Genomic DNA, 22,786 nt, shown 5'->3' with positions numbered 1-22,786 from the left:
CAGGATGCTGGGGTGCATGTGACCCCCTCATCACTCCTGGCCACTGCCACACTCTGGGAGGACAAACATCCCGTATAAGTTGGCCCAACTCTTAAAAGGGCCCCACCGGGTCAGCTCCATGGGCCATCTACCCCAGGCTTCTGTCTGGCGAGACCCCACGGTGGCCAATGCCAGGGCACCAGAGGAAAGGCGCAGAGCTGGGCCCTCACCACCTGATCTATCCCGTCACCCTTTCCCAGCGCCGGGCAAATGGCAGCCAGGGCCAGTTCGTAGGTGGTTGCATCTCCTGGCCCAGCCTGGCCAACAGCCATCAAGGGCCCCGTCTGCCACGAATTCATCTGCTTCTTCTCTGGACCCTGGGACAGTCCTGGCCCGGTGAAGAGTTGCCCAGGCCTACAGCGCATTGTGTGCCGCCTTCCTGTGCTTGGTTTCAAACCTGCTTCCTATCAGCGTGGTGGGATGGCCCTGCGTGCGTGGCCTGTAAGAGGGAGTAAACAACAGGGCCTAGGCCCTTTCTGCACACCAGCCGTGATTCTCTAGCGCTCATAGATCGTATTCCTGGCTGGGGCAGTGCCCCGGGTGTGCAAAAAGGAGCACGACCGTGGGGTTCAGGAGATGCGGGTGCTGTGCCTGGCTCAGTTACCAGCCAGCTGAGTGATTTGAAGTGAGCTGCTGCCTGGTCCTGTGCCTCGGTTTCCCCATCTGTAGCAGGAGGCTGACTCGGGCCTGCTGTCATGGATCCACAGGGTTGGGGTGAACCCCCCCAGCCGCAGACTTTACGCAGCCCCTCGGAGGAGCCCTGTCAGGGTGCCAAGTCTCTGAGCGGTCCTGTGTTTCCGTCCTAGCAGGCCAGGCTAGCACAAGACAAAGTCCAGCCTGGCTCTAAACAGGACCCGCCGGGGCTCTGGCCTGCGCTGTCCCAGGCAGCAGCGAAAACCCAGCCCTTGGTTGCACCCCATGACCTCTCCGTCCCTTGGCCTCCTCCAGCAGGTCCCTGCTGAGCTCCGGGCCCCTTTGTCCCAGGGTCAGCTGTGCCCTTCGCAGCCACACCCAGCAGGGTGGGTGCAGCCACCTCTGGTGTGGAGCAGGGGGTCTGTTTATACAGGGATCCTGCCCGGAGTGCTGGGATGCAGCTGCCTCTGGGGTCGGAAGTTGCGGCTCTATCCCGGGTCAAACCCTGGAGGGGGAGGGGACAGGAAGGGGCAAAGACAGAGGAGGGGGGATGAGGAGCCCCCCCTCACTCCTGCTGAGCTTCTGGGTGTTCTCACAAGAGGAGGGATGGGGGAGCAGGATCCAGCTGTCACATATCTTGTGGGGGAGGACTAGGACACCCGCCCCCCGCCCACCCCAGCCAGGGGGGAGCTGGACAGACCCCCCCGCCCATCCCAGCCACGGGGGGAGCCGGACAGACCCCCCCCGCCCCGCCCACCCCAGCCAGGGGGGAGCCGGACAGACCCCCCCGCCCATCTCAGCCACGGGGGAACCGGAGAGACCCTCCCGGCCCCACCCACCCCAGCCAGGGGGAGCCGGACAGACCCCCCCGCCCCGCCCCTCCCTGCCAGCGGTGGGGAGGGCTGGCGGCGGGCGGCTGCTCCCGGGCGGATTAACCCCCCCCTTCCCCCCCGGCCTGGCCCGGCCCCCCGGGTGCTGCGAAGCGGAACGTGACGGCGGCGCGGAGCGGCTCTTATGCAACCGGGTGACCCAGTAACACACATCCCGGGCGCGGCTGGAGAGGTACCGCGTGTGCACGGGGGCGGTGTGTGTGTGTGTGTGTGTGTGTGTGTGTGCGTGTGCGTGTGCGTGCGTGTGTGCGGGGTGTGCAGCAAGCGTGTTGTGATTGTATAACGTGTTTTGTGTGTTCAGGGGGTGTGGCTTGTGAGTACAGTGTGTGTTGCGTGCCGTGGCTAACGTGTTGTGTGGGTGAGCGCGCTGCGTTTGTGTTTGGTGTGTTTTGGCGGGGTGATGTGTCTTCTGGGTACCGTGTGTATATACCGTGTCTTGTGGGGGGGCGTATTGTCTGTCCTGTGTTGTGTGTCTAAGCGTCTTAGGTTCGTATGGTGCGTTTTTGTATATTTGGGGCAAGTGGTGTTGTGTTATGAGTGTGTCGTGCGTGCAGTGCGATGTATTGTGTGCACTGCCTGTTGCACGTGTAATGTGTAGTGCATCTAAGCGTGTTGTTTGTATGATGTGTTGTGTTTGTTGTGTTTCTGTGCTTGTGGAGGCACGAATATGTATTGTGATCTGTGTGTTGCATGTGGTCTGTATATTGTGGATCAACTGTGCTGTGTATCTGTGTAGGATGTATATATAATGTGTTATAAGGTTGGAGGGATGTTTGTGTGGTGTATATATGTACAGGGTGTTGTGTATGTTTGGGGTATATTGTGTTTGTGTTGTGTAGTGTGTACATATGATGTGTGTATATAGTGTACCCATAGACGTGGTGTGTATGTTGTTTGCCTCTGGTGGTTACATAACTGTATGTTGTGGTTGTGTGTATCCCTCCAGTGTCGTTTGCCATGTGCCTATGTGTGTGCAACAAGTCAAGCTGTTGTGTGACTTGTGTGCTTGTAGGGCTGATTCACAGGTTCTGTTGTGTGTCTGTCTGTTGCCTGTTGTGGCTGGCCATGTTGTGTGCACGTGTTGTCGGTCGTATCCCTGTGCGCATGCGTTTGTGTGCAGCGCTTTGTGGCGTGTGTCTGTGTGAGTTCCTTGGTGTCTCCTTCCCACAACACCTCCCGGACTCTTCCACCGCAGGGAAATGGAGCTGCTGGAGCAAAGCCCTGACACACACACACACACACACGCTGCTGTTATGTTCCCGGTCACTCCCCTCCAGCCTGACCTACTTTTGCAGGGTGTGTGTGTTGTGTGTAGCAGGCACAGGCAGGGTGTGTGTGTGTGTGTGTGCGCACGCATGAGTGAGGCAGGTCTCCTCTCTCAGCAGAGCGTCCATGTGGGCCTTGGGGTTTCACAAACAGGATGGGGGGAGGGTCTGTTTGCGGGGGGCCATTCTGAAGCAGAAAATGGGGGGTCCCAGCAGCTCAGATCCTGGGACACTGTCTGGGAAATGTGAAGGGAAGTGTGTAAACAGGTGTGCTGTGCATGCACTGAATGTACATCGCCACCTTCCCCTCGCACAAGGCTGGTGCATGCACAACTACCTTTCCTTTGCACAAGGCTGGTGCACACACAGCCACCTTCCCCTCGCACAAGGTTGGTGTGCACACAATCACCTTCCCCTCTCACAAGTCTGGTGCATGCACAACTACCTTCCCCTTGTACAAGGCTGGTGCACGCACAGCCATCATCCACACTCATGGACATCCACCAGCACACACCCACCATCTCACCTCATACACACACACCATTTACACATACACAAACACACACCCCATCTACACACACAGAGGCACCCCCCCCCAGTTTGCCCACCCGCCCCTGCATCGAATACCCTTCTCCCCAGATTTGCATGGTGGCTTCCTCTTGGCACTGGGAGCCCAGCTAGCTGGGGCGAGGCTGTGGGGCAGGTGGGGGGGGGGGCTCTGTTTTGGTGGGGGTGGACATAGGGATGGGGTTGGATGTGGCAGCAGAGGGCGATGGAGCTCAGGCCCACACCTGGCCTGCTTCTTCCTCCCCCGCAGAGGCAAACCAAGAGGAGTGACCCCCCCCCCCCCCCGCAACTCGTTCCACTGGGGGCCCAATCCTGGCAAGTACACTACAGCTTTACATTAGCCAGCTGGGCGACAGGGAGGACAAGGCCCAGGCTGCTTGTGGGGAGGCCGTGGTCCTAGCCCCCCATGAGGGGGTGTCAGATTTACAGCCCTAGGGTGCACAAACCATGCAGGGACCCCAGCATTATCCCACGTCTCAGCTCAGCTTGCGGCTGAGGGGGCGATGGGCGTGGGAGAGCTGGATAGGGACTGCTGACCCGTCTGGCATCTGGGCCGATACAGTTGATATTGTCTTCTGGCAGCAGCTGAAGCCACCCCACTAGACACCACCGGCACAGCTCTCATACAGCTGGCACTGAAGACTTCCCTGCCCCATTGTCTCTGGTTAACCGGGGGGCTGCCCATGGGATGCCTGCTCTGCCCCCACCCCCTCCAAGGAGTGAGGGGCTCAGATGTCCGGAGGGGTGGTGGGGTCCCAGCTGGGTGTGTGGCTCCAGCCCTCTGCTGTCCCCGGAGCGGGTAACAGGCTGGCTGTGGGGCTGAGAACAGCGTGTGGGGGACGGGTGTGGAGGTCTTGAGGCAGAGGCCAGGGCTGGGCTCAAGGAATTCAGAGCATTTTACCACGGCCGGCTCTGGGAGGGCAGCACGGCCTGGTGATTAGAGGGAGGGGCTGGGAGCTAGGACTCCTGGGATCTCTCCCTGCCTCTGGGAGGAGTGGGGCCTTGTGGGGTAAGGTGGGAGGGTATCCTGGGGTAGAGGGGCCTGTGAGCCTGATCCTAGGCACAGAGCAGGATCAGGCTGTGTTTGCTGTTTGTTGGCTGGGTACAGGCCCAGCAGGGCGCGACGTGGGCTGAGGAGCCTGGAGGCCTTCCCAGCTAGGCGGAGGGTGCCACGGGAGGGAATGGCCCCACTCCAGCCCACCAGGGACAGAACATTGCCGGCTGGCAAGCAAGTGTGATGTTATATGAGTTTACAGCAGGCAGCTCTGGGCCCCGCAGACGGGCTGGTGGGGTGAGAGGCCCAGAGACCCTGGGATGCCCCCATGATCTTGTTCCCTCCAGGGGCCCAGAACTGGGGGGTGGTGGAAAGTCCTAGGGGGCGGCAGGGCATGGACTGTGGAGAAGGATCTTGGCCAAGCTGGGAAGCCCAGGGGCTTGACTGAGTCGGGCGGGGGGGGGAGGGTGCAGCTGGGAACCCGCACTCCTGGGTTCCATTCCCAGCTTGGGAAGGGAGTGATGTCTAGTGGGTAGAGCAAGGGGATGCTAGGAGCCAGGACACCTGGATTCTATCCCCAGCTCTGTGTGAGGAGTGATGTTTTGTAGCTGGCCGGCAGGCAGAGGAATTGGAGGCAGGAGTCCTGGGTTCCATTCCCAGCTCTGGGAGGGAATTGGTGTCTAGTGGTTAGTGCCCAGGTGGCGCTGGGAATCAGGACTCCTGAGTCCAGGTTGCGGTCGACCAGCAGAGGATCTGGTCCTGTGTGCTGGAACCGCTCTCTGTTAGCAGCAGGCCGGGGAGGAGCTGCATGCGGTCAGAATCACAGCTCTGCTTGCCCCCTGCCAGCCCTGTGCTGGTCCCGGGGTCCCTGCAGCCTAAGGTGTGGGGAGTGGGGTTGTAGCTCGGGCGAGAATGGGTCTGATCCTGGCAGGGCGGCTGCTGTGCCTGCGCCAGGAGCTGCTCCTCGGTGGCTGATCCCCCCGACCTGGGGAGAGTCACCCCTGAGTCAGCCCAACTTCTCCAACCCGGGCTTTGCAAGCGGGGATCTGGCCCGGCCCAGCCTGGTGATGTCACCCTGCCCCAGGCTGGCAACGCCCGGTTGGCTGAGGCGGATGCTCAGTTGCTTCCTTGGCTCTGGTTTAGTGGGTTAGTAGGACACAGCTGCTCCGAGGGGAGCGGCCCAGAATGCAGCGCTGTGCTGGTGCACCTATAACCTCCGGAGAGGTCTGGGGGCCTGGGGCCGGCGTGGGAGGGAGAGGGAGACAGGTGGGCCCCTCACCATGGCCTGCGCTCAGCTCCTGGAGTCATGTGCCATGCGTGCGAGAAGCCCCGCTTTCGTTTACACTTTGGTAAAGGGGTTACTGTTGTTCATTGGGGTAATACGGTAGCGCGTAGGCGTCTGGGTCACAGGCCAGGCCTCCATGTGCTGGGAGCTTCACGCTATGTATCAGGTGTCTCAGGGCAGCTCCCAGGACCCAGCAGTGCTGGGGCTAGCTCGCTCGCCAGATGATGGGGTGTAGGGGACTGGCTGGATGATGGGGTGTGTGGGGCGGGCTGGCTGGCTGGCCAGACAGACTGACCAGAGTAGCCCAGTTGGATGCCCAGGGAGCCGAGCGACCGTGCCCATAGGGCTCTGGCCTCTGCCTGTAGCTAACCCAGTAGCCCGGGGCAGTGGCACCGAGCTGGGAAGTAGGTTGGCGGCACCCTTCATACCAGCGCACCCAGGCACTGCCCAGACTTGCCCTCACCTGAGTACACGCCTGGCCCGGCCCTGTCTGACCCGGCCCACCAGTGGCTCCACGTGCCAGGAGGACACGGGGCCAGCACCTGGGGCGGACGCTTCCTGGGCGTGGGGGGGTGGGGTGACCGTCTGTCCCGTAGGGGGCGGGACGGTCCTGTATTTGAGACCGCAAAAGGGGTCCCGACATATTTTAGGAGGGACGAATTGTCCCATATTTAGGCCCTTGGGGGCTGGGGGAGGGGTCAGGAGCAGGAGCTGCCCCTCCCCCCCCCACATCGCCCTGTCCTGTATTTGGGGCAGGGAGATTCGGTCACCCTAAGGTGGGTGTTGGGGGGGGGGGGGGGGGGGCTCAGTCTGGTGGAAATTCTCTTACAGCCTTCAGCTGGAAAGAGGAGCAAACAGGAGACGGTGGGAGTGACTCAGTGGAGGATGCGGTGGTGCAGGCAGCAGGGGGCGCTGGGCTGCAGGGAGCAGGGTGGGGGGCCAGACAGGGGGTGCTGTGTTACAGGGATCATGGTGGGGGCCCAGCAGGGGGTGCTGTGTTGCAGTGATCATGGTGGGGGCCCAGCAGGGGGCGCTGTGTTGCAGGGAGCGGGGTGGGGGCCTGGCAGGGGGGTGCTGGGCAAGGGTCACAGCAGCCCCTGCCAGACAAGCTGAGGGTCTGATCCAGGCTGGTGGGGGGGTGGGGGGCGGCGCGGGACGCCAGGTTAGATGTGCCCTTTGGCCTGATCTGCTTGTGGGACCCCAGAGGGGCCTGCGCTGTGCGCCCACGCGCCCCACGTCTGGTTAGATGCTGAGGCCTGACGTGACCCCAGGGTGGGATGTGGGGCAGGAGTGAGGACAGGCCATCCCTGTGGGGGCACCTATCAAAAACCCCAGGGGCTCTGGGACAGCGGCAGCGGGGGCTCACGGCCGGGCCGCCAGACGCCTGGGTTCTCTCCCAGCTGTGATTCTGACCTGGTGTTCCTGCCGCGCTCAGTGACTCAGTTTCCCTTCCTACCCCGTGTGGCAGGGACTTTCTGGCGGAATTTGTGCCTCACCTAGTACAGCTGCGACCTGGGCCCGGCCGGGGGGTGCTTAGGTGCTACCGTAATACACCGAGTAAATAAGAAGTGAAAAAAAAGAAAAATGATCCCCTGGTTCACAGGTGGGGAAACTGAGGCCCAGAGCGATGTAAGGGGCGGCAGGCTGGATTGGGGAACCCAGCAGCGTAGAGCGGGGCAGAGGCTTTTCCAAACCAGGCCATAAATAAGCTCTTAAAAATCTGGTCCTGGTTTTCAAAAGGCATGAGATGCCCTAAGTCCCATTGGTCCCAGAGGCACCTAAGCCCCTTTGGCGATCCCAGCCTCGCCCCAGATCTCTCCGGACACCTGCAAATAGAGGCTGAGTGCCATCCACAGCTTCCAACCCCCCCTCCCGCCCCCTTTTCTCCCTGCCCAGCCCAGATCTCTCCTCTGGCATAGTAATCGCCCCCGCGTGGGATCCAGCCAGCGGGAAGCTAAATCCTCTGGTCCCCTTCCTTCCCACCCCATTGGTCCCCTGGCAGTCAAGCCGTACCGCTTTCTAGGCTAGCAGGTTGCTGGCGAGGCGCCGGGCTTGGGCCGCGGCATTGTGCAATGTGCCTGCAGTAACCAACCTGTTTTGACTGCCGGGGCTGATAAATATTCAATGTTTACTGACCTATATTCCTGGTGCTCACAGCTGCCGGCCTGGCTTACGTGGGCGGGGGCTCATGGGCCTAGCGAGGTGCTCCACACTCCCCCCCCGCCCCCGGCTCGGCACAGGGGATTGGAAAGATTCCTCCCGGGACTGGGTCAGTTGCACAACAGGCTCTTGTGACCCGCCGGGTGTCCTGCCTTATGCAACCCGCCTCCCTGCTCCAGCCCCACTGGTTTCTGTCAGGGAAAGCACCAGGCCGGTGGGAAACGGGCTCAGGCCGACAGCCCTGCTGCCGCCTGTAGGTGCCGCACGAACAGCTGCCGTACTGGTCAAAGCAGGGGCGCTGGCCAGGTGGGGTGTTTTGTATGCGTTGCATTGTGTGATGTGTGCGTGGGGCGTTGTGTGAAAGCAGCTGGGGGGCGTGGGGTGTACTTTGCAGTGAGGCTGTTGGGTGGTGTGTATACAAGTGTGGTGTGGCCTGTGTTTGCAGCGTGGCTGTGAGCCCTGCGTGTTGTGCTGTGCAGTGTGGGGGGACAGGCTGTAGAGTGGGTGGGTGATGCTGGGTGTGGCTGTGCAGTGCAGCCCATGTTTATGGTACATTGTGAGTGTGGGGCAGTGTTTGTGTGGTGTGGAGTGTTGTAATTGCGTAGCATGCAGTGTGTGTGTGCGCGTGCTGTATCTTAGGGACAGTGTTGTAATTATTGGCAATGTGTGGCAGACTGCATTGTCGAGCAGTGTATGGCGTGTGCAGGCGAGCAGTGTGTGGTGTCGATGTGTGCACAGGGGGTGTGGTGCACAGTGTGTATGTGTGTATCTGTGTGCAGGTACAGTGTATATGTGCTACTCTGTGTGTAGCTGTGTGCAGTGCGCACCGGTGTGGTATGCAGTGTATGTGGGGGGTGTAATATGTGCTTTACAGTGCGTGTGCCTAGTGTCTAGCGTGTGTGCGTACAGATGGTGTGAAGTTTGTGTGTGTGCAGTGTGTAGTGTGTGTGCTTGCGATGTGTAGTGCAATGTGTAGTCCATACACAGTGTGTAGTTCCTTCAGTGGTGTTTGCAGGTGTGCTCACAGCATTCCGTGTGCGTGCAGTGTGTAGTTGTGTGGTGTGTGCAGTTTGTGTGCAGAGCATGTGTGTGAGGCGTGCATTGGGTAGTTGTGCGTTGTGTGCAGTTTGTGCTTGGTGTGTAGTGTGGTGTGCAGGGTGTGTGTGCGTGGCCTGCAGTGTGGTGTGTGTGGTGTGCAGTGTGTGTGGGGGGGGTGTAGTTACGCAGTGCGTGCGCTGTGCCGTTGTGCAGCGGGCACAGTGTGTGTGTGGGTGCGGTCTGTAGCGGTGGGCAGGCTGGCACCCGGTGGGCCACAGCACACGCCTCACGTACCGGGAGGAGTTCGGGGTGTGCTGCCCGCTGGGCCCCGGGGCCTCTCCAGCCCTGCCCAGACCTGCTCACCTCTGGCTTATGCAAGCAGGGGCGTGACCTGCCTCTGTGCATTCCTCCCAGGTGTTCCCTCCTCCTCCCGGAGCTGAGCCGAGCCAAGCCGAGCTGAGCTGAGCCGAGCCGGGCCTTGCCCCGCACCCGCCTCACATCGCGCAGCGCCCGCCGCCCAGCTGCCTCTGAGCCAGCCTCCCGGAGTGGGCGGGCGGCAGGCAGTGCCATCCCAGTGCCCAGCGGGTGAGGAGCAGCCCTGGGCGAGCCTGAACCCGTCCCGCCGCCCCACACCGAACGCCGGCTGCGCCAGGAAGATGGTGGCCAGGTGCCCGACGTACCTGCCAGCGCCGGAGGACACCCATTGCCGCCGGTCACTTGCCACTGGAGGAAGGCTCCCACGCACCGGGCTCCGTCACTGCCTGGGCTGAGTCGTCGGCGACAGGTGGAGTTGTGGGGCGCCGAGTCCCCCAGCAGACAGCCGCGGGTCTGTATCCCTGGGGCGTGGTGTCCCGCCGGCAGACGCCCGGGGAGCCGTCCCCTGGGGAGCCAGCACCTCGGCTTCCTGCCCCGACCAGCCCGGGCTGTCTGAGGGGGCTGAAGGCACCGGGGCAGGGCAGGGGCTGGGCAGCAGGATTCCTGCGATGGAGGCGCTCAGTCCACCCGGCCTGTGCGTGGCCGGGGGCCTGGCCGTGGAGGGCGCGGCGCAGCGGGCCCGGGCGCTGAAGGGCAAGGCCGGCGCCAGCGGGCGGCGCAAGCGGGAGTTCATCTCGGACGAGAAGAAGGACGCCAGCTACTGGGAGAAGCGGCGGAAGAACAACGAGGCGGCCAAGCGCTCGCGGGAGAAGCGCCGATTTCACGACCTGGCGCTGGAGAGCCGGGTGCTGGCGCTGGACGAGGAGAACCTGCGCCTCCGGACCGAGCTGCTGCAGCTCAAGCGGCGCTTTGGCCTCATCAGCGCGGCCGCTTTCGTGGAGAAGAGCCCGTGGCTGGGCACCGCCGGGCGGGAGCGCACCAGGGGCTTCGCCGGCAGCGCCGCCCGGGCCCAGCACTCGGAGGACTCGTCCGAGCCGGAGCAGTGCGGCCGGGAGGCCGGCGGGGCCAAGTACTCGCCGCGGGGCTCCCTCTCCGACATGTCGGACAGCTCCTCCCGGGACAGCCCCCTGCCGCGCACGCCGGGGGAGGCGCAGGCCGTGAGCAGGGCCCGGGGGGACACGCGCCCCCCCATCCCCAAGGCCCCGGCTGCCCGTGGGGTCATCCTCTTCAGTGCCAACGGCTTCACCGCGGTGGAGCCCCCCAGAGCCTGGCCGGCGCCGGGCTGGGGGCGCGAGGCGGAGCAGGAGCAAGAGAAGGAGAAGGCCCCGGCGGGCTATGCCCAGCAGAGCCTGAGCGGTCAGCGTGGCGACTACAGCCAGCAGGAGGCGCTGCAGGGCGCCCCGCAGCCATATGGCTGCCCACGGGCCGAGGGCTACGACGCCCCTGCTGGCTTCCCCGGGGCAGGGCTGGGGCAGGAGGCCAGAGCTGAGCTAGGGGAGATGGCAGAGGAGCCCAGCTCCCCCTTTGGGGGTTACTCCAGTGAGGAGAGCGGGGAGGAGCCCGGCTGGGGCTGCCCGCCTACCCCCTACGTGGCCCCCCCGGAGGTCAAGCTGGCCGCCCTGCCCCACAAGCTGCGCCTCAAGTGCCGGGCCCACAGCAGCGGGGGCCAGGACCTGGGCCCGGATCCCAGCGCCACTGGCTGCCCCCAGGAGGAGCCAGCCGACTGGGAGAGTCAGCAGCACGAGGAGATGGCGGCGCTGGTTCGGCAGGCGCTGCTCCTCAACGGGTGCCCACCGGCAGCTGGCTCCCTGGACGGACTCCTGTACTGCAGTCCCCCGCTGCCCCCCAGCGGGCCAGAGCCAGAGGACTTCGCCACTGGGTGGGGGCGCAGCTGCCACAGTGAGGACGCCAGACCCTTATGAGCAACCCCCAAGTGGGGCATGGCCTGTGAACAGTCACTGCCTGCGGGTACGTGGACAGAGCAAGCCCTGGCTGTCTGGCCGGGCCTGAGGACCGGACCAGCTGGGACCCTGGAGCAGCGGGAGCCCATCCTGACAAGCCTAGGGGGACCTGTCCCAGCTGGGACTCTGGACCAGTGAGATACGTCCAGCTGGGCCTGGGGCTTTGGAGAACAGCAGGACCTGCCCAGCCAGGCTCACAGATCTGCGAGTCTCCCCATCCCACCACTCCTTTTGGCTTTGGGGCCCCCAAGGTGGTGACCATGGGGTGCAGCCAGGGCCTGGGACCAGCCGTCTTCTTTATTCTCCAGCTGTTCTCACCTTGGGCCTCTGGGACTCAGGGGCAATGTTGTGAGTCGGGGAACATTGGATGAAAATAAAAGTGGATAAAAAAATCCCAATAAACATCCCCACAGGATGTACCAAAGAGTGTGTGTGTGTGTGTGTGTGTGTGTGTGTGTGTGTGAACATGCATGTGCACACATTTGTGCACGTGTGCAAAGAGCAAGGGTGGGCCAGTTGGCTGGCTGGAGAGGCAGGTGGGCATGCGGGGCCTTGGCTGGCTGGAGAGGCGGGTGGGTGTGCGGGGCCTTGGCTGGCTGGACTGTCAGAGAGCATTGTGCAGGGTGGGTGTCTGGCTGTGGGGGCTGCCTGGATGCCTGGCTAGCCGGGTACAGTGGTACAGGCCACACGCCCGCCACTGCTGGGGCCCATAGGGGGCACTGGCTGGCCCCACGAGGGCTTTTGGGGTGGGGGCTGCGCCTCCCCTTGTTTCCAGAGGAGGGGCCCTGATCTGTGGTTGTTGGTCCCTGTGATGGAGTGGGGGATACCTGTGTGTGTGTGAGTGGCTCACAGAGGTTGTGGGGCTCCTGCTGAGGGTAACCCTGACGACCAGGTAACACCTTTGCACTGCAGACAAAGGAGGAGGTGGAGCCTGAGGGGTTTGAATTGGAACTGGGAGCTGGAAGCAGTTAGTCTGGGCTGAGGGAGAGAGAGACCAAGGAGGGGGCCAGGCTCCGGCTCTGGGGACCCCTCGGGGCCTCCTCTCCCCAGCATGAATTGGACTGGCTGTCTCTGCCTGCTGTACTGACTCCTCTATACGATGCTGTGTCCTGTCGGCTAATAAACCCGCTGCTCTCCTGCTGAGTGAGAGTCACTCCTGCTTGCGGACGGGGTGCAGAGCCTGGGGGACCCCAGAACCCCATCACAGTCCCTGTCCCCTTTTGAGGGCTCAGCTCCAGGGGTCCCTCGTGCAAAGAACCCAGGGGCTCTGCAACTGTTGGGCGATGAGGCCTGACCCCCTGGTGACAGTAGGGGGTTAGACGGACTCTGCTGTGGGGTGTACCTCAATACTAGGGGCCCGTACGGAGCTGGGCGCTGGGACTCAGACACTTACCGCAGGAGAGATATAACCAGCAGGCAGAGGTGGCAGGGCAGTGCTGCTTAATGACCTGCGACTGTGAATGCAGCCCCCAAAGCCAGGACTGCTGGACTGTACCCTTGGCTCAGGAAGTAGAACCCAGGAGTCCTGGCTCCCAGTGGCCTCTTCTGCTCAAACCACTAGACCCAGCTCCCCCTCCCAGCGCCTGACCTGCTGGCTTCTCAGCATTAGTAGGTCAGGCAGCGAAACTAGGGCAGTGCCCCAGGCACCTACGTCAGTGCCATAATCAACAGTGTGGGGGAGGGAGTGGCTGGGGCAGGCCACGGGGCTTGGGGTGGGGGCAGAGGACGTGGGGGGGGGCTGTGTGGGTCAAGGACACAAGGGACACCCAAGGTCTAAAGTGGCAGTGAGGGCCTGGGACCAACAACACAACATAGAGACACAAAAAGCAGACAACACAACAACTCGCAGCGACACACAAAATACAGCACACACACAACACAATCCCTATGCAACAGGGATTGCAAACAGTTCCATATGCAAAACAGCACAAAGGCGAAATACCGTGAACACCCACAAAGCAGCACACCAAACACCACACACACGCATGCAAAAATAACACTGACAAATACACAACAGCACACACAGATGCACAACGCACACCATATGTGAGCAAAGTAATCAGGACAAAATAACACATGCGGCAAACACCACAAACCCGCACACACACACAAACTCAGTCAAATGCAGTGGATGTGAAACCACACAGGCATGCAGGGTACATAACACACCACACACCCTGCAGGACGTACAGACAAAGCAAGTGACCCGAAAATGCATGTACGCACAACTCGCTACACAGGTACATGACACAACCCAGCCAGAGCAGGCAGGAGGTGTTGCGGCCAGATACCCCCATGGGACCCTCCCCACGCAACAAGGACAGGGCCTCCCCTGAGCCCTCCTCACTTGGGGAGCTCGACGACAGGCTGGGGGGGGGGGGGCGGGGCTGAGCCCACTCGGTGGGGCATGCGAGGGGGTGTCAGGCCAGGGCACAGTCTGGCTGCTGCGGCGGGAGGGCATGAACCACCCGTGGGACCGGGGAGGGAGGGTGCCTGAGGGTCCAGGTGAGCTGGAGACAGAACCCAGGAGTCCTGCTCCCAGCCCCCCTACCCCCCCCAGCCCCCTGCGCTAACCACTAGCCCCCCACACCCCCCCCCTCACAAGAACACAGGCTGGCTGCGTACCCACATTTCCCACACACACACCCCCCAAGCTGCCCCCCCATCCCCACCAGCCAGGGCAGGATAATCCTGATTAACCAGGGCAGGACGAACGTGCTAGAGAAAGTAGGTCATCAGGCTGTCCCCGCCCCGCCCCACCGGCCTGGCGGCTGGGCTCCCGCCTGGCACCCCCCCCACCCCCCCAGTGCCCGGCCTATTGCCATAGCAGTGCCATGCCGCCTGCCCCGGGCAGGGGCTCATTGGTGGGAGGGAAGGGGGGGCACCTCTGGGGGGGGGCCCTGACAGCCAGGGTTGGGGGGCTGAGAAGGGGCGGTCATGTGCCCTGGGGTGGGCGGAGAGCACCCAAGCAGTGCTGCAGCTGGCCTGGGAGGTGGGACGGGGGTGTTGTGATTCTGGGGTGTGGTGAGGTGGGGCCAGGACAATCGGGGGCGCTGGTGGCCCAGGGGAGGGTCTAGGGCCCAGGGGCAATGTGATACCACAGAGTGGGGGGGGGAAACAGCCCACCGTCCCCATCTGGTGCCCCACTGCATCCTGGAGAGTCCCAGCACCTGGGGGCTGTTATATGGGGGGGGGCTTCGGTGGGAGGGGCTCAGGGCTCCGCCCCCCTCCCCATGAGCCCTGCTGGAATTCAGGTGTCCGGGCCCCCAGGCTCTGTGGCAGGAATCCCGGCACCAGGCAGGGCTGTGGCACAGCTCCCGGGCTGGCCTGTGGGGTGGGGAGGGGGGTGATGGGGCTGCACATGCCCTGCCGGGGGCAGCTGGCTCCCGGTGGCCCAGGGAAGGGGAGGGGCACAGGATGGGGCAGGTGCTGGGCAGGTGATCAGCTTGTCTGGGGCTGGAACCCAGGAGCCCCCCCAGCACAACCAGCTGTGGGGCAGAGGGGCCTGGCCTGCATATGGGGCCATGAGCTCCAGCTGCCCACCAGCCACAGGCCGAGGGAGCTGAGTGCCCAAGGTGTGGGGCGGAGCACCTGGAAAGGGGGAGGCCCCAGTGGGGGCAGTTAGGCTCTTGGGGGGGGGATCTCAAGTGGGGTGGTGGCTACAGGTGATGCCCCCCCAACCCCCAGTGTCATCACTGCCCCCCCATTCAATTTCCAGTTAGGGCCCCCCCCCCAGCTCTAGCATATAGGGTGGCATGGCAGGCCGAGCCCTAGCCAGGCACTGCAGCAGATGGCAGCAAGGCTGGGACCCCCCCCCCCCGCATCGATGCGGGGGGGGGGTTTGAGGGAGGACCCCCCCCCGCCAGCCACAGCAGATGTGGAGGGGCTGTGGGAGGAAATAGCCCCCCCCACCTCAGCTAATGCGAATCTGCAGCCCCCCCCTCCAGTGACACACACCAGGGCGGTGCTAGGTGCTGTACAGACTTTATTATTACATGAGAACGTGGCGGCTTTTAGCTGGGTGAAGGCGACCACAGACTGTGCCCCCCCCCCCGCCATGTCACTTTGCCCCAGCTGACCCTCACCCCTCACCAGTGGGGCCCATGCATATCCATGGGGCTCTGCCATGGGCGGGACATTTGTCCCCCAGCCAGCGTGAGCAGGGTTATAGCACCGTCCTGGGGGTGGGGAATATAAGCATCACCCCCACCCCCAGTTCCCTCCTTGGGTATCCCCTGGCTCAGCCGCGGGGGCGGACCATTGCTGGGCCACCCCGCCCCCCAGCACATGTTCTCTGCTGCCTGAGGCAGAGGCTGGGAACCCCAACCCATGAGCCTCCCCCACCCCCTTCTCAAGGCCTGGCAGGGCTCCCAATGGGAACAGCCCCCCCCCCCCAACCTCCAGGACCTGCAGAGGTATGTGCCCACATGGGGGTGGGGTGTCTGAGTAGGGTGCCCACTGCATGCAGGGTCCATTAAGGCTTGGCTTATTGGGGGGGGGGGCAACAAAGGAGACTCCTCCCCCATGGGCTGTGTGAGGACCCTCAACAGCTGGGGAGCAGCTGGGCAGCTCCGCTATGGCGGGGGGGGATGGGGGGCAGGTCCCACAGCTTGGTTTGCTCTCAGGGCAGCAGTGGGTATTTGCATAGCAAGAACCGTGCCCGGTGGGTGGGGGGGGCACCCCCATCAGGGCACTTGATGGGGGGGGGGAGCCGGTGTGATCAGCCCTGGGCTGGGGGGCGGGAGCTGCAGCCACGGCCCTGCTGGGGTGACATCATCACACAACCCTAGTACGTCTGATGACATCACAACCCCGCCCCCCCCCGGAGGCACCAGGGTAGAACCCGATGACATCACTACTAGGCTCTAGGCACCTTGATGTCACACAAGCAGCCAGCATGATGACATCATTGCGCCAGGCCCCTCAAGCACAGCACCATTGGGCTGCCCGCTGATATCACCCTCCGCCGCATGATGCCACAGCAGCTGCTCAGTGACCTCAGCCAGTGGGGGTGGGGGCTGCAGGTTGCCATGGCGAAGCATGAATGGGGTGCGGACCGGGTGAGCCGCCAATCTCTGGAAGGTGCCAATTCAAGCGCTGCCCCGCCCCCACCCCGTGTGGGGGGCCATTAACCCTTTCCTGACCTGCTAACCAGGCTGGGGCCATGTATTACCTCACAGTATTGCCCCTGGGTGGGTGTGAGAGGCTGGAGTGTATATATATATATTATATTTTATATATATATATATATATATATATGTATGTATAGATACTTTACACAGGACATGCCATTCACTGGGGGGTTACAATAGGGCGCCCCCTTCTGCTCCCCCGGGTACACGGAGCTCAGCAGCTGTGGAGGGGTTGGCCTGTCTCCGTGCCCCTCACCCCACTGATGGAAGCAGCTGCGATGAAGGGACTGTGAAAGCCCCTGCCCCGCTGTAAAAGCCCCCACAAGATTCCTTTTGGGGCTCCCGACCGTGTCTCCCCAAATTCTGGGGTACCTCCCACTTCCTGAGGGGCACCTTCCCTGCACACCCCCGCCCACAGCCACTCTGCTCAGTGCCCCACCCCACTTTTCTCCACAGCAGCCGGGAGTGGGACCTGGGGGGCAGGGCCCCCTCCCACCAGGCCCTTCCGGGGGGGCCCCAGCCCATTCTTGGCACCCTCGGGGCTGTGGCCTTTGGGGGAGGGGGGCTTGGCTCGGGCCCCCAGGGCGGGGTGTTCTTCCACCACCTCCAGGATCAACTTCTCCTTGGGGGAGCTGGCCTGGTTCTGCGGGTGCTGGGGGGGCTGCCGGCCCGGGCCCCCCTCAATGCTGTCCTGGAGCTCCACCACCAGTAGCACAGGGCCGTGCAGGGCCCCTTCCGCCTCGCCCCGCCGCCCCTGCTCATGCTCCTGCACAGGGCTAAGGGCTTTGGCGGGGGGCCGGGCGGGGGCCGCGAAGGCTTCTTCCGTCTGAACCCCCTGGTGTCTCTTGACGCCCCCCGCCGGGTCGCGGGGGCTGCCGGCCACCTCAGCGCAAACTGGGCCTTCCCTGGTGCCCGCCTGCGCCCCCCCGGCTGCCGCCCCCGCCTCCCCAGCGCCGAAACTGAGGGCAGATTCCTGCCGGCCCAGCCGCCGGGCGGCCGCCTGCCTGGCCCCGGCATCAGCGGCCCCGGGGCTCTCCCCATCCGACTCGGCCAGGCTCTGCAGGCCGGCCTCGGGGTGGAAGTCCTTGCGGTAGTCGGCGTGCGTCACCTCCAGGCTGTGCTTGCGCACGGGGCCCTTCTTCTCCGAGCTCAGCTTCTCGGCGGACTGCATCCGCTTGAGCAGGGGCGAGCGGGGGGGCTCGGCGCTCTTGGGCCGGGGCCGGCCCACGGGGGGCGAGGAATGCAGCTTGGCGGGGAAGCTCTGGGTGGTGTGGGAGCTGCCCACGGTGTGGCCGGGCAGCGGGGGTGGCGAGGCCTGGGTGGGCGAGGGGGTGTGGGCCAGGGGCGAGAGCGGGATGTTGCCGGCTGACTTGCAGCGAGCCGAGCGGTACTGGCGGTGCAGCTTGGGGGACAGGCCGTGCAGGGTGCTGGGCCGCATGTGGTGGGAGGAGGTGGCCGGGGAGTTGGGGGTGCTGGAAGCTGGGGAGCTGCTCTGAGACGAGGCACCTGCGGAGAGAGGAAAGCAGGAGGGGGCTCAGACCCCTGGGGAGCTCAGTGCCGGGGGGCAGTGCTGGGGGATCCCCGTCTTTCACAGCCTGGCCCCTCACAGCCCGGGGCCCGTGCACTGGGGGTGATCCACAGTGAGGTTCCCTGTTGCACAGCCCCGCCCCAGCTGGGCCCCCCGGCTCTGCGGGACCCCCAAGACAACCCAATGGGTCAACCCCGTGCGGAGACGCAGAAGTGGGAATGAATGCCGGCCCCTCTGCCCCTCTATAGTTGGACGGACAGACAGACGAGTGGGCCGGGGCTGACCCCCTGCACTCGCTTGGAGCACTGAGCTGACCCCCTAGTTCTGATCACTGGTGCTTTGGGCCTTGCTACCCCCCATTCTCCCACTGGCTCATGGGGGGCAGGGGCCCAGTGTGTGGGGCGGGGCGCAGGAGATGCCCTTTGACAAACCCGCCTGTGAACAGGGCTGGGGCGCCACCTGGTGGAGGGAGCCGCCCCTGCACCCATCCCAGAGGCACCCCCACCCCTAAGTCCGGCCCCACACCGCATCCCTCCCCCCCCAGCAGTGGGGTGCAGCCTGGCTCACCTGGGCGGAGAGGTGGCTCCGAAGCCTCCAGAGTCACCTGCAGTGGGGGGGGTCAGGGATAGGGGAGGGGAGAGAGATTCCCCCCACATCCGTGGCCCCCGGGAGGTGTCCTGGACCCCATGCAGAGCCCCCCTGCCCTCGGGGAGACCCCCCACCCGCCCCGGACCCTCCGGTGCTGTACCGAGGTAGGCGGAGTCGGGGGTGGCGCGCAGGCTCTGGGTGGGCGAGCGGGCGCTCAGGCTGTGGGTGGGCGAGCCGGGCAGGCTGTCGCTGGAGGAGAGGGAGCGGCTCAGGGAGGACAGGCTGCGGCTGGTGTGCAGCAGGTTGGCCTGTTTGGTGATCTTCCGGAAGAGCGAACTGCGCTTCTTGCTGCGAGGGGCGGGTCAGCGCTGGGGGGGCGAATGCTTGGCCTCCCCCGTGCACCCACCACCCAGTGCCCCCCTGCTTGGTCCCCCTGTGCGCCCACCACCCAGCACCCCCCTGCCCGGCCCCCCCCCGTGCACCTACTACTCAGTGCCCCCCTGCCTGGCCCCCCCCGTACGCCCACCACCCAGTGCCCCCCTGCCCGGCACCCCCCGTGCGCCCACCACCCAGCGCCCCCCTTCCTGGCCCCCCCATGTGCCCACCGCCCAGCACCCCCCTGCCCGGCCCCCCTGTGCACCCAGCACCCCCCTTCCCGGCCCCCCCTGTGCACCCACCACCCAGCACCCCCCTTCCCGGCCCCCCCCGTGTGCCCACCACCCAGCGCCCCCCTGCCCGGCCCCCCCCCTGCGCCCAGTGCCCCCCCGCCCAGCCTGGCGCCCCTCCTCCCCGTGTCCCACCTCTCCTGCCCCTCCTTGCTGACACTCCTCTTGTTCCTCCGGGCCATCTTGGACTTGTAACTGCTCTTGCGGGCGGGCCCCACACGGATGGACGTGTTCTCAAAGGGCGTCGTGGTCACCATCACCTTGTTCCCGCTCTGCCGCAGGGAGGAAACCAGCCCCAGCCCCATGAGCCAATACTCCCAGGCCCAGGGCCCCGGGACACAGCTGGGCTCCAGGGGCCGCAGTGGGGCTGGGGCTGGGGCTGGCATGAGGCCCTCCTCTGCCAGCATGCACTGCACCCCGGACCCCCTCCCAGCATGCACTGTGCCCTGGACCCCCCGCTCCCAGCATGCACTGCACCCTGGATCCCCTCCCAGCATGCACTGCGCCCGGACCCCCTCCCAGCATGCACTGCTGCCCAGTTGGGTGCAAGGTCCCACTCCCAGCCCCAGCCCCCCAACACTGACCTTCAGGATGAGCTCCACCACCTCCGTGTGCACCAGCCCGTGCACGGGCTCCCCATTGACGTGGGTGATGAGGTCCCCGGCGCAGAGCCCCGCCTCGTGGGCTGGGCCCCCCTCCTCCACGTGCTGCGAGGCAGGTACAGGGCAGGGTCAGGCCGGCCCACACTGCTCCCCCTCCAGGCGCCGCCCCAGCCAGTCCCGCTGCAAGAGCCCTGCCCACAATGCAATGCCCCCAGCTGCTCCCAGCATGCACTGCGCTGGCAGACAGGTGTGAAGTCCCTTACCCAGCATGCCTTGCTCTCCCCGCATGCACTGCTTCCCTGTGGGGACACAAGGCCCCTCTCCCAGCATGCACTGCTTCCCATTCCTGGCCCCTGGGCCTTCCTTAGGGGGCAGTGGGGACTGGTCCCCCCACAGCTGCAGGCCCTGCCCCCATCCCACCTCTGCTCCATCCTCACCCCACCCCCGCTCTGACCCCCCATTGCACCCTGAGCCCAATGCCCCCTCCCCCAAGCGTGCCTCATGGGGGGCGGTGCAGGGGCTCCGGCTGGGGGAGCGACTGGCTGGGAGATGGTGCTGGAGCAGGCTGCTGGGTTGCGCCCTCTCCTCCCCCGCAGTGAGTGGGGAGGCCCAACTCCTCCTGGGGCCCTGCGCCAGCCCCCCCCCCGCCCCGGGCCATTCCCCAGGCTGCCCTGGGCCCCGCAGGTCTCCTCCACAGGATAGGCTGCTATGGGACCCCCTAAAGTGTGGGGCCTGGGGTGGCTGCCCCAAACTGTGCTCTAGATGAGACAGCCCTGCCCTGCCCTTCATGGGCACGGGGCCCTTGTCTGGCCTTGCCCAGCCCCCCCCCCAGCCCTGCCCCCCGGGGGCCCAGGGCCCCCTCCACCGGCTGTACCCAGACGATGTGGTGCACACTGAAGACGTCGCTGTCGCCCATGTAGACGCGGATGGCGCGCAGCGTGAAGCCGTACTTCTTGCCGGAGCGCTGGATGGTGATGGGCGAGCGCAGGGCGGTGACGGCCGGCGAGTAGTCGCGGCTCGGGGAGGAGTCCCGTGAGGAGGGGTTGGAGGAGAGGGAGCGCGGCGACATGGGGCTGGCCAGGGGGGAGCTGCTGCGCGGCTCCACTGCAGGGAGGCGGGGTGGTGTGAGACCAGTGCGGCCGTCCCAGGGCGCCCCCAGAGCCCTGACCCCCCCCGCTCAGCTCTAACCACTAGACCCCACTCTTGTCCCACAACAGGGCTAAAGCCTGGGAGTCCTGCTCCCCCCCGGGCGCAGAACCCCTGGGGAGCCCGAGGGGCAGCTCGTGGGGCACCCGTGTGGGGTTCCTGTGGGGACCCTTGCAGACAGAACGGGGGGGAAGCCAGTGGGTACCCATGGGAACCATGATGGATAGGGTGGGGGGAAGCCAGGGGGTACCCGTGGAGATGATGACGGACAGGGCGGGGGAAGCCAGGGGGTACCCGTGGGGATGATGACGGACAGGGCGGGGGAAGCCAGGGGGTACCCGTGGGGATGATGACGGACAGGGCAGGGGGAAGCGAGGGGGTACCCGTGGGGGTGATGACGGACAGGGCGGGGGGAAGCCAGGGGGTACCCGTGGGGATGATGACGGACAGGGCAGGGGGAAGCGAGGGGGTACCCGTGGGGATGATGACGGACAGGGCGGGGGAAGCCAGGGGGTACCCGTGGGGATGATGACGGACAGGGCGGGGGAAGCGAGGGGGTACCTGTGGGGATGATGACGGACAGGGCGGGGGGAAGCCAGGGGGTACCCGTGGGGATGATGACGGACAGGGCGGGGGGAAGCCAGGGGGTACCCGTGGGGATGATGACGGACAGGGCAGGGGGAAGCGAGGGGGTACCTGTGGGGATGATGACGGACAGGGCGGGGGGAAGCCAGGGGGTACCCGTGGGGATGATGACGGACAGGGCGGGGGAAGCCAGGGGGTACCCGTGGGGATGATGATGGACAGGGCAGGGGGAAGCGAGGGGTTACCCGTGGGGATGATGATGGACAGGGCAGGGGGAAGCCAGGGGGTACCCCTGGGGATGATGATGGACAGGGCAGGGGGAAGCCAGGGGGTACCCGTGGGAATGATGATGGACAGGGCGGGGGGAAGCCAGGGGGTACCTGTGGGGATCATGACGGACAGGGCAGTGGCCGAGGCGGATTTGATGACCTTGCCCCCTGCCCGGGCACTGCGCCTCTCGCCGGCCGACTCCCCGGAGAGCTGCTGGTGCCGAGCGCGCCGCAGCACCAGGTCGTTCGTGGCCTTGGGGGCCTGGGGGTCCGTGTCCTTGGGGGGCTGGGCGTCGCCCCCCTTCCCTCTATCGCCTGGGGAGAGAACAACGGGGGGCACGTGGCGCAGCCTCTTCCCAGGCACTCCTGCTGCCTTGGGGCCCGCGGGCCCCTTACCCAGCATGCTGCTGTCCTCCTCTCGCAGTGGGGCCCCATTACCCAGCACTCACTGCTCCCACAGCCGGGATCTCAGCGCCCTCCCCAGGATGCATCTCTCTGTCTCCCCCCAGGCTACGTAGGGCGGGTACCCGGCGGGAAAGACAGACGCCCTGGGGATGGGGGGACGGGAACCGGCCGCAGCAAACTCCTCCCTCCCGCCTTGCTGGGCGCTACCCACCGGGCTCGCTGTCTGCGGAGGCAGCAGGGTCCCTGGCCCCACCCGTGCCCCCCTCCTTGGCCTCGGCTCGGGGGGCTGCTCCGGAGCCCCCGTTCTCCTTGGCGGGGCCCCTGGGCCGGGGCTCGTCGTCGTCCTCCAGCGGCGCGGCAAAGCGGGTGGTGTCCATGAGTGCCGAGAAACGGCGCCGGGCGCCCAGCGGTGGGCTCGACTCGCTCTCCGGGTAGGAGCACTCCGAGGCCGAGAGCCTCTTCCTGCAGCAGGGACAGGCAGGCGCGTCAGGCCCCACGGCCCCCGGGGTCCCAGGTCCCAGCCCCCCATCCCCCATGGCCCCATCCCCCCATCCCCTACGGCCCTCGGGGTCCCAGGTCCCAGCCCCTCTGCCCCCCACGGCCCCCATGGGCCCAGCCCCCCATCCCCCACGGCCCCCGGGGTCCCAGGTACCAGCCCC

General features: G+C 65.2%; 2 protein-coding genes across 3 annotated transcripts in view; one reads left to right on the top strand and one right to left on the bottom strand.

The window, feature by feature from the left end:
* The first annotated feature begins 1,597 nt into the window (after positions 1-1,597).
* On the top strand, positions 1,598-11,807 carry LOC142003228 (uncharacterized). 2 transcript variants are annotated; one of them, XM_074979979.1, is made up of 2 exons: positions 1,598-1,734; positions 9,286-11,807. In XM_074979979.1, exon 2 carries the CDS (start codon positions 9,855-9,857, stop codon positions 11,166-11,168), a length of 1,314 nt encoding a protein of 437 aa, XP_074836080.1. In that variant the 5' UTR covers positions 1,598-1,734; positions 9,286-9,854; the 3' UTR covers positions 11,169-11,807. The 2 variants fall into 2 exon arrangements, with proteins under 2 accessions (XP_074836080.1, XP_074836079.1); XM_074979978.1 differs by lacking the exon at positions 1,598-1,734 and adding an exon at positions 7,980-8,139.
* Positions 11,808-16,766: 4,959 nt separating this feature from the next.
* MAST1 (microtubule associated serine/threonine kinase 1) overlaps positions 16,767-22,786 on the bottom strand; it is a 41,044-nt gene continuing 35,024 nt past the window's right edge. Inside the window, exons 21-27 of the mRNA XM_074980388.1 lie at positions 22,339-22,589; positions 21,834-22,037; positions 20,597-20,826; positions 19,705-19,827; positions 19,256-19,392; positions 18,616-18,803; positions 16,767-17,845 (exon numbers count right to left, since the gene is read on the bottom strand). Coding sequence (XP_074836489.1) covers positions 16,767-17,845; positions 18,616-18,803; positions 19,256-19,392; positions 19,705-19,827; positions 20,597-20,826; positions 21,834-22,037; positions 22,339-22,589 — 2,212 coding nt within the window. The remainder of the gene's footprint in view (positions 17,846-18,615; positions 18,804-19,255; positions 19,393-19,704; positions 19,828-20,596; positions 20,827-21,833; positions 22,038-22,338; positions 22,590-22,786) is intronic.

The sequence above is a fragment of the Carettochelys insculpta genome, chromosome 29, assembly GCF_033958435.1.
Source record: "Carettochelys insculpta isolate YL-2023 chromosome 29, ASM3395843v1, whole genome shotgun sequence".
Classification (NCBI taxonomy): domain Eukaryota; kingdom Metazoa; phylum Chordata; order Testudines; family Carettochelyidae; genus Carettochelys; species Carettochelys insculpta.
The sequence above is the reverse complement of the archived record's forward strand: the minus strand, read 5'-3'. Positions and strand labels throughout refer to the sequence as shown.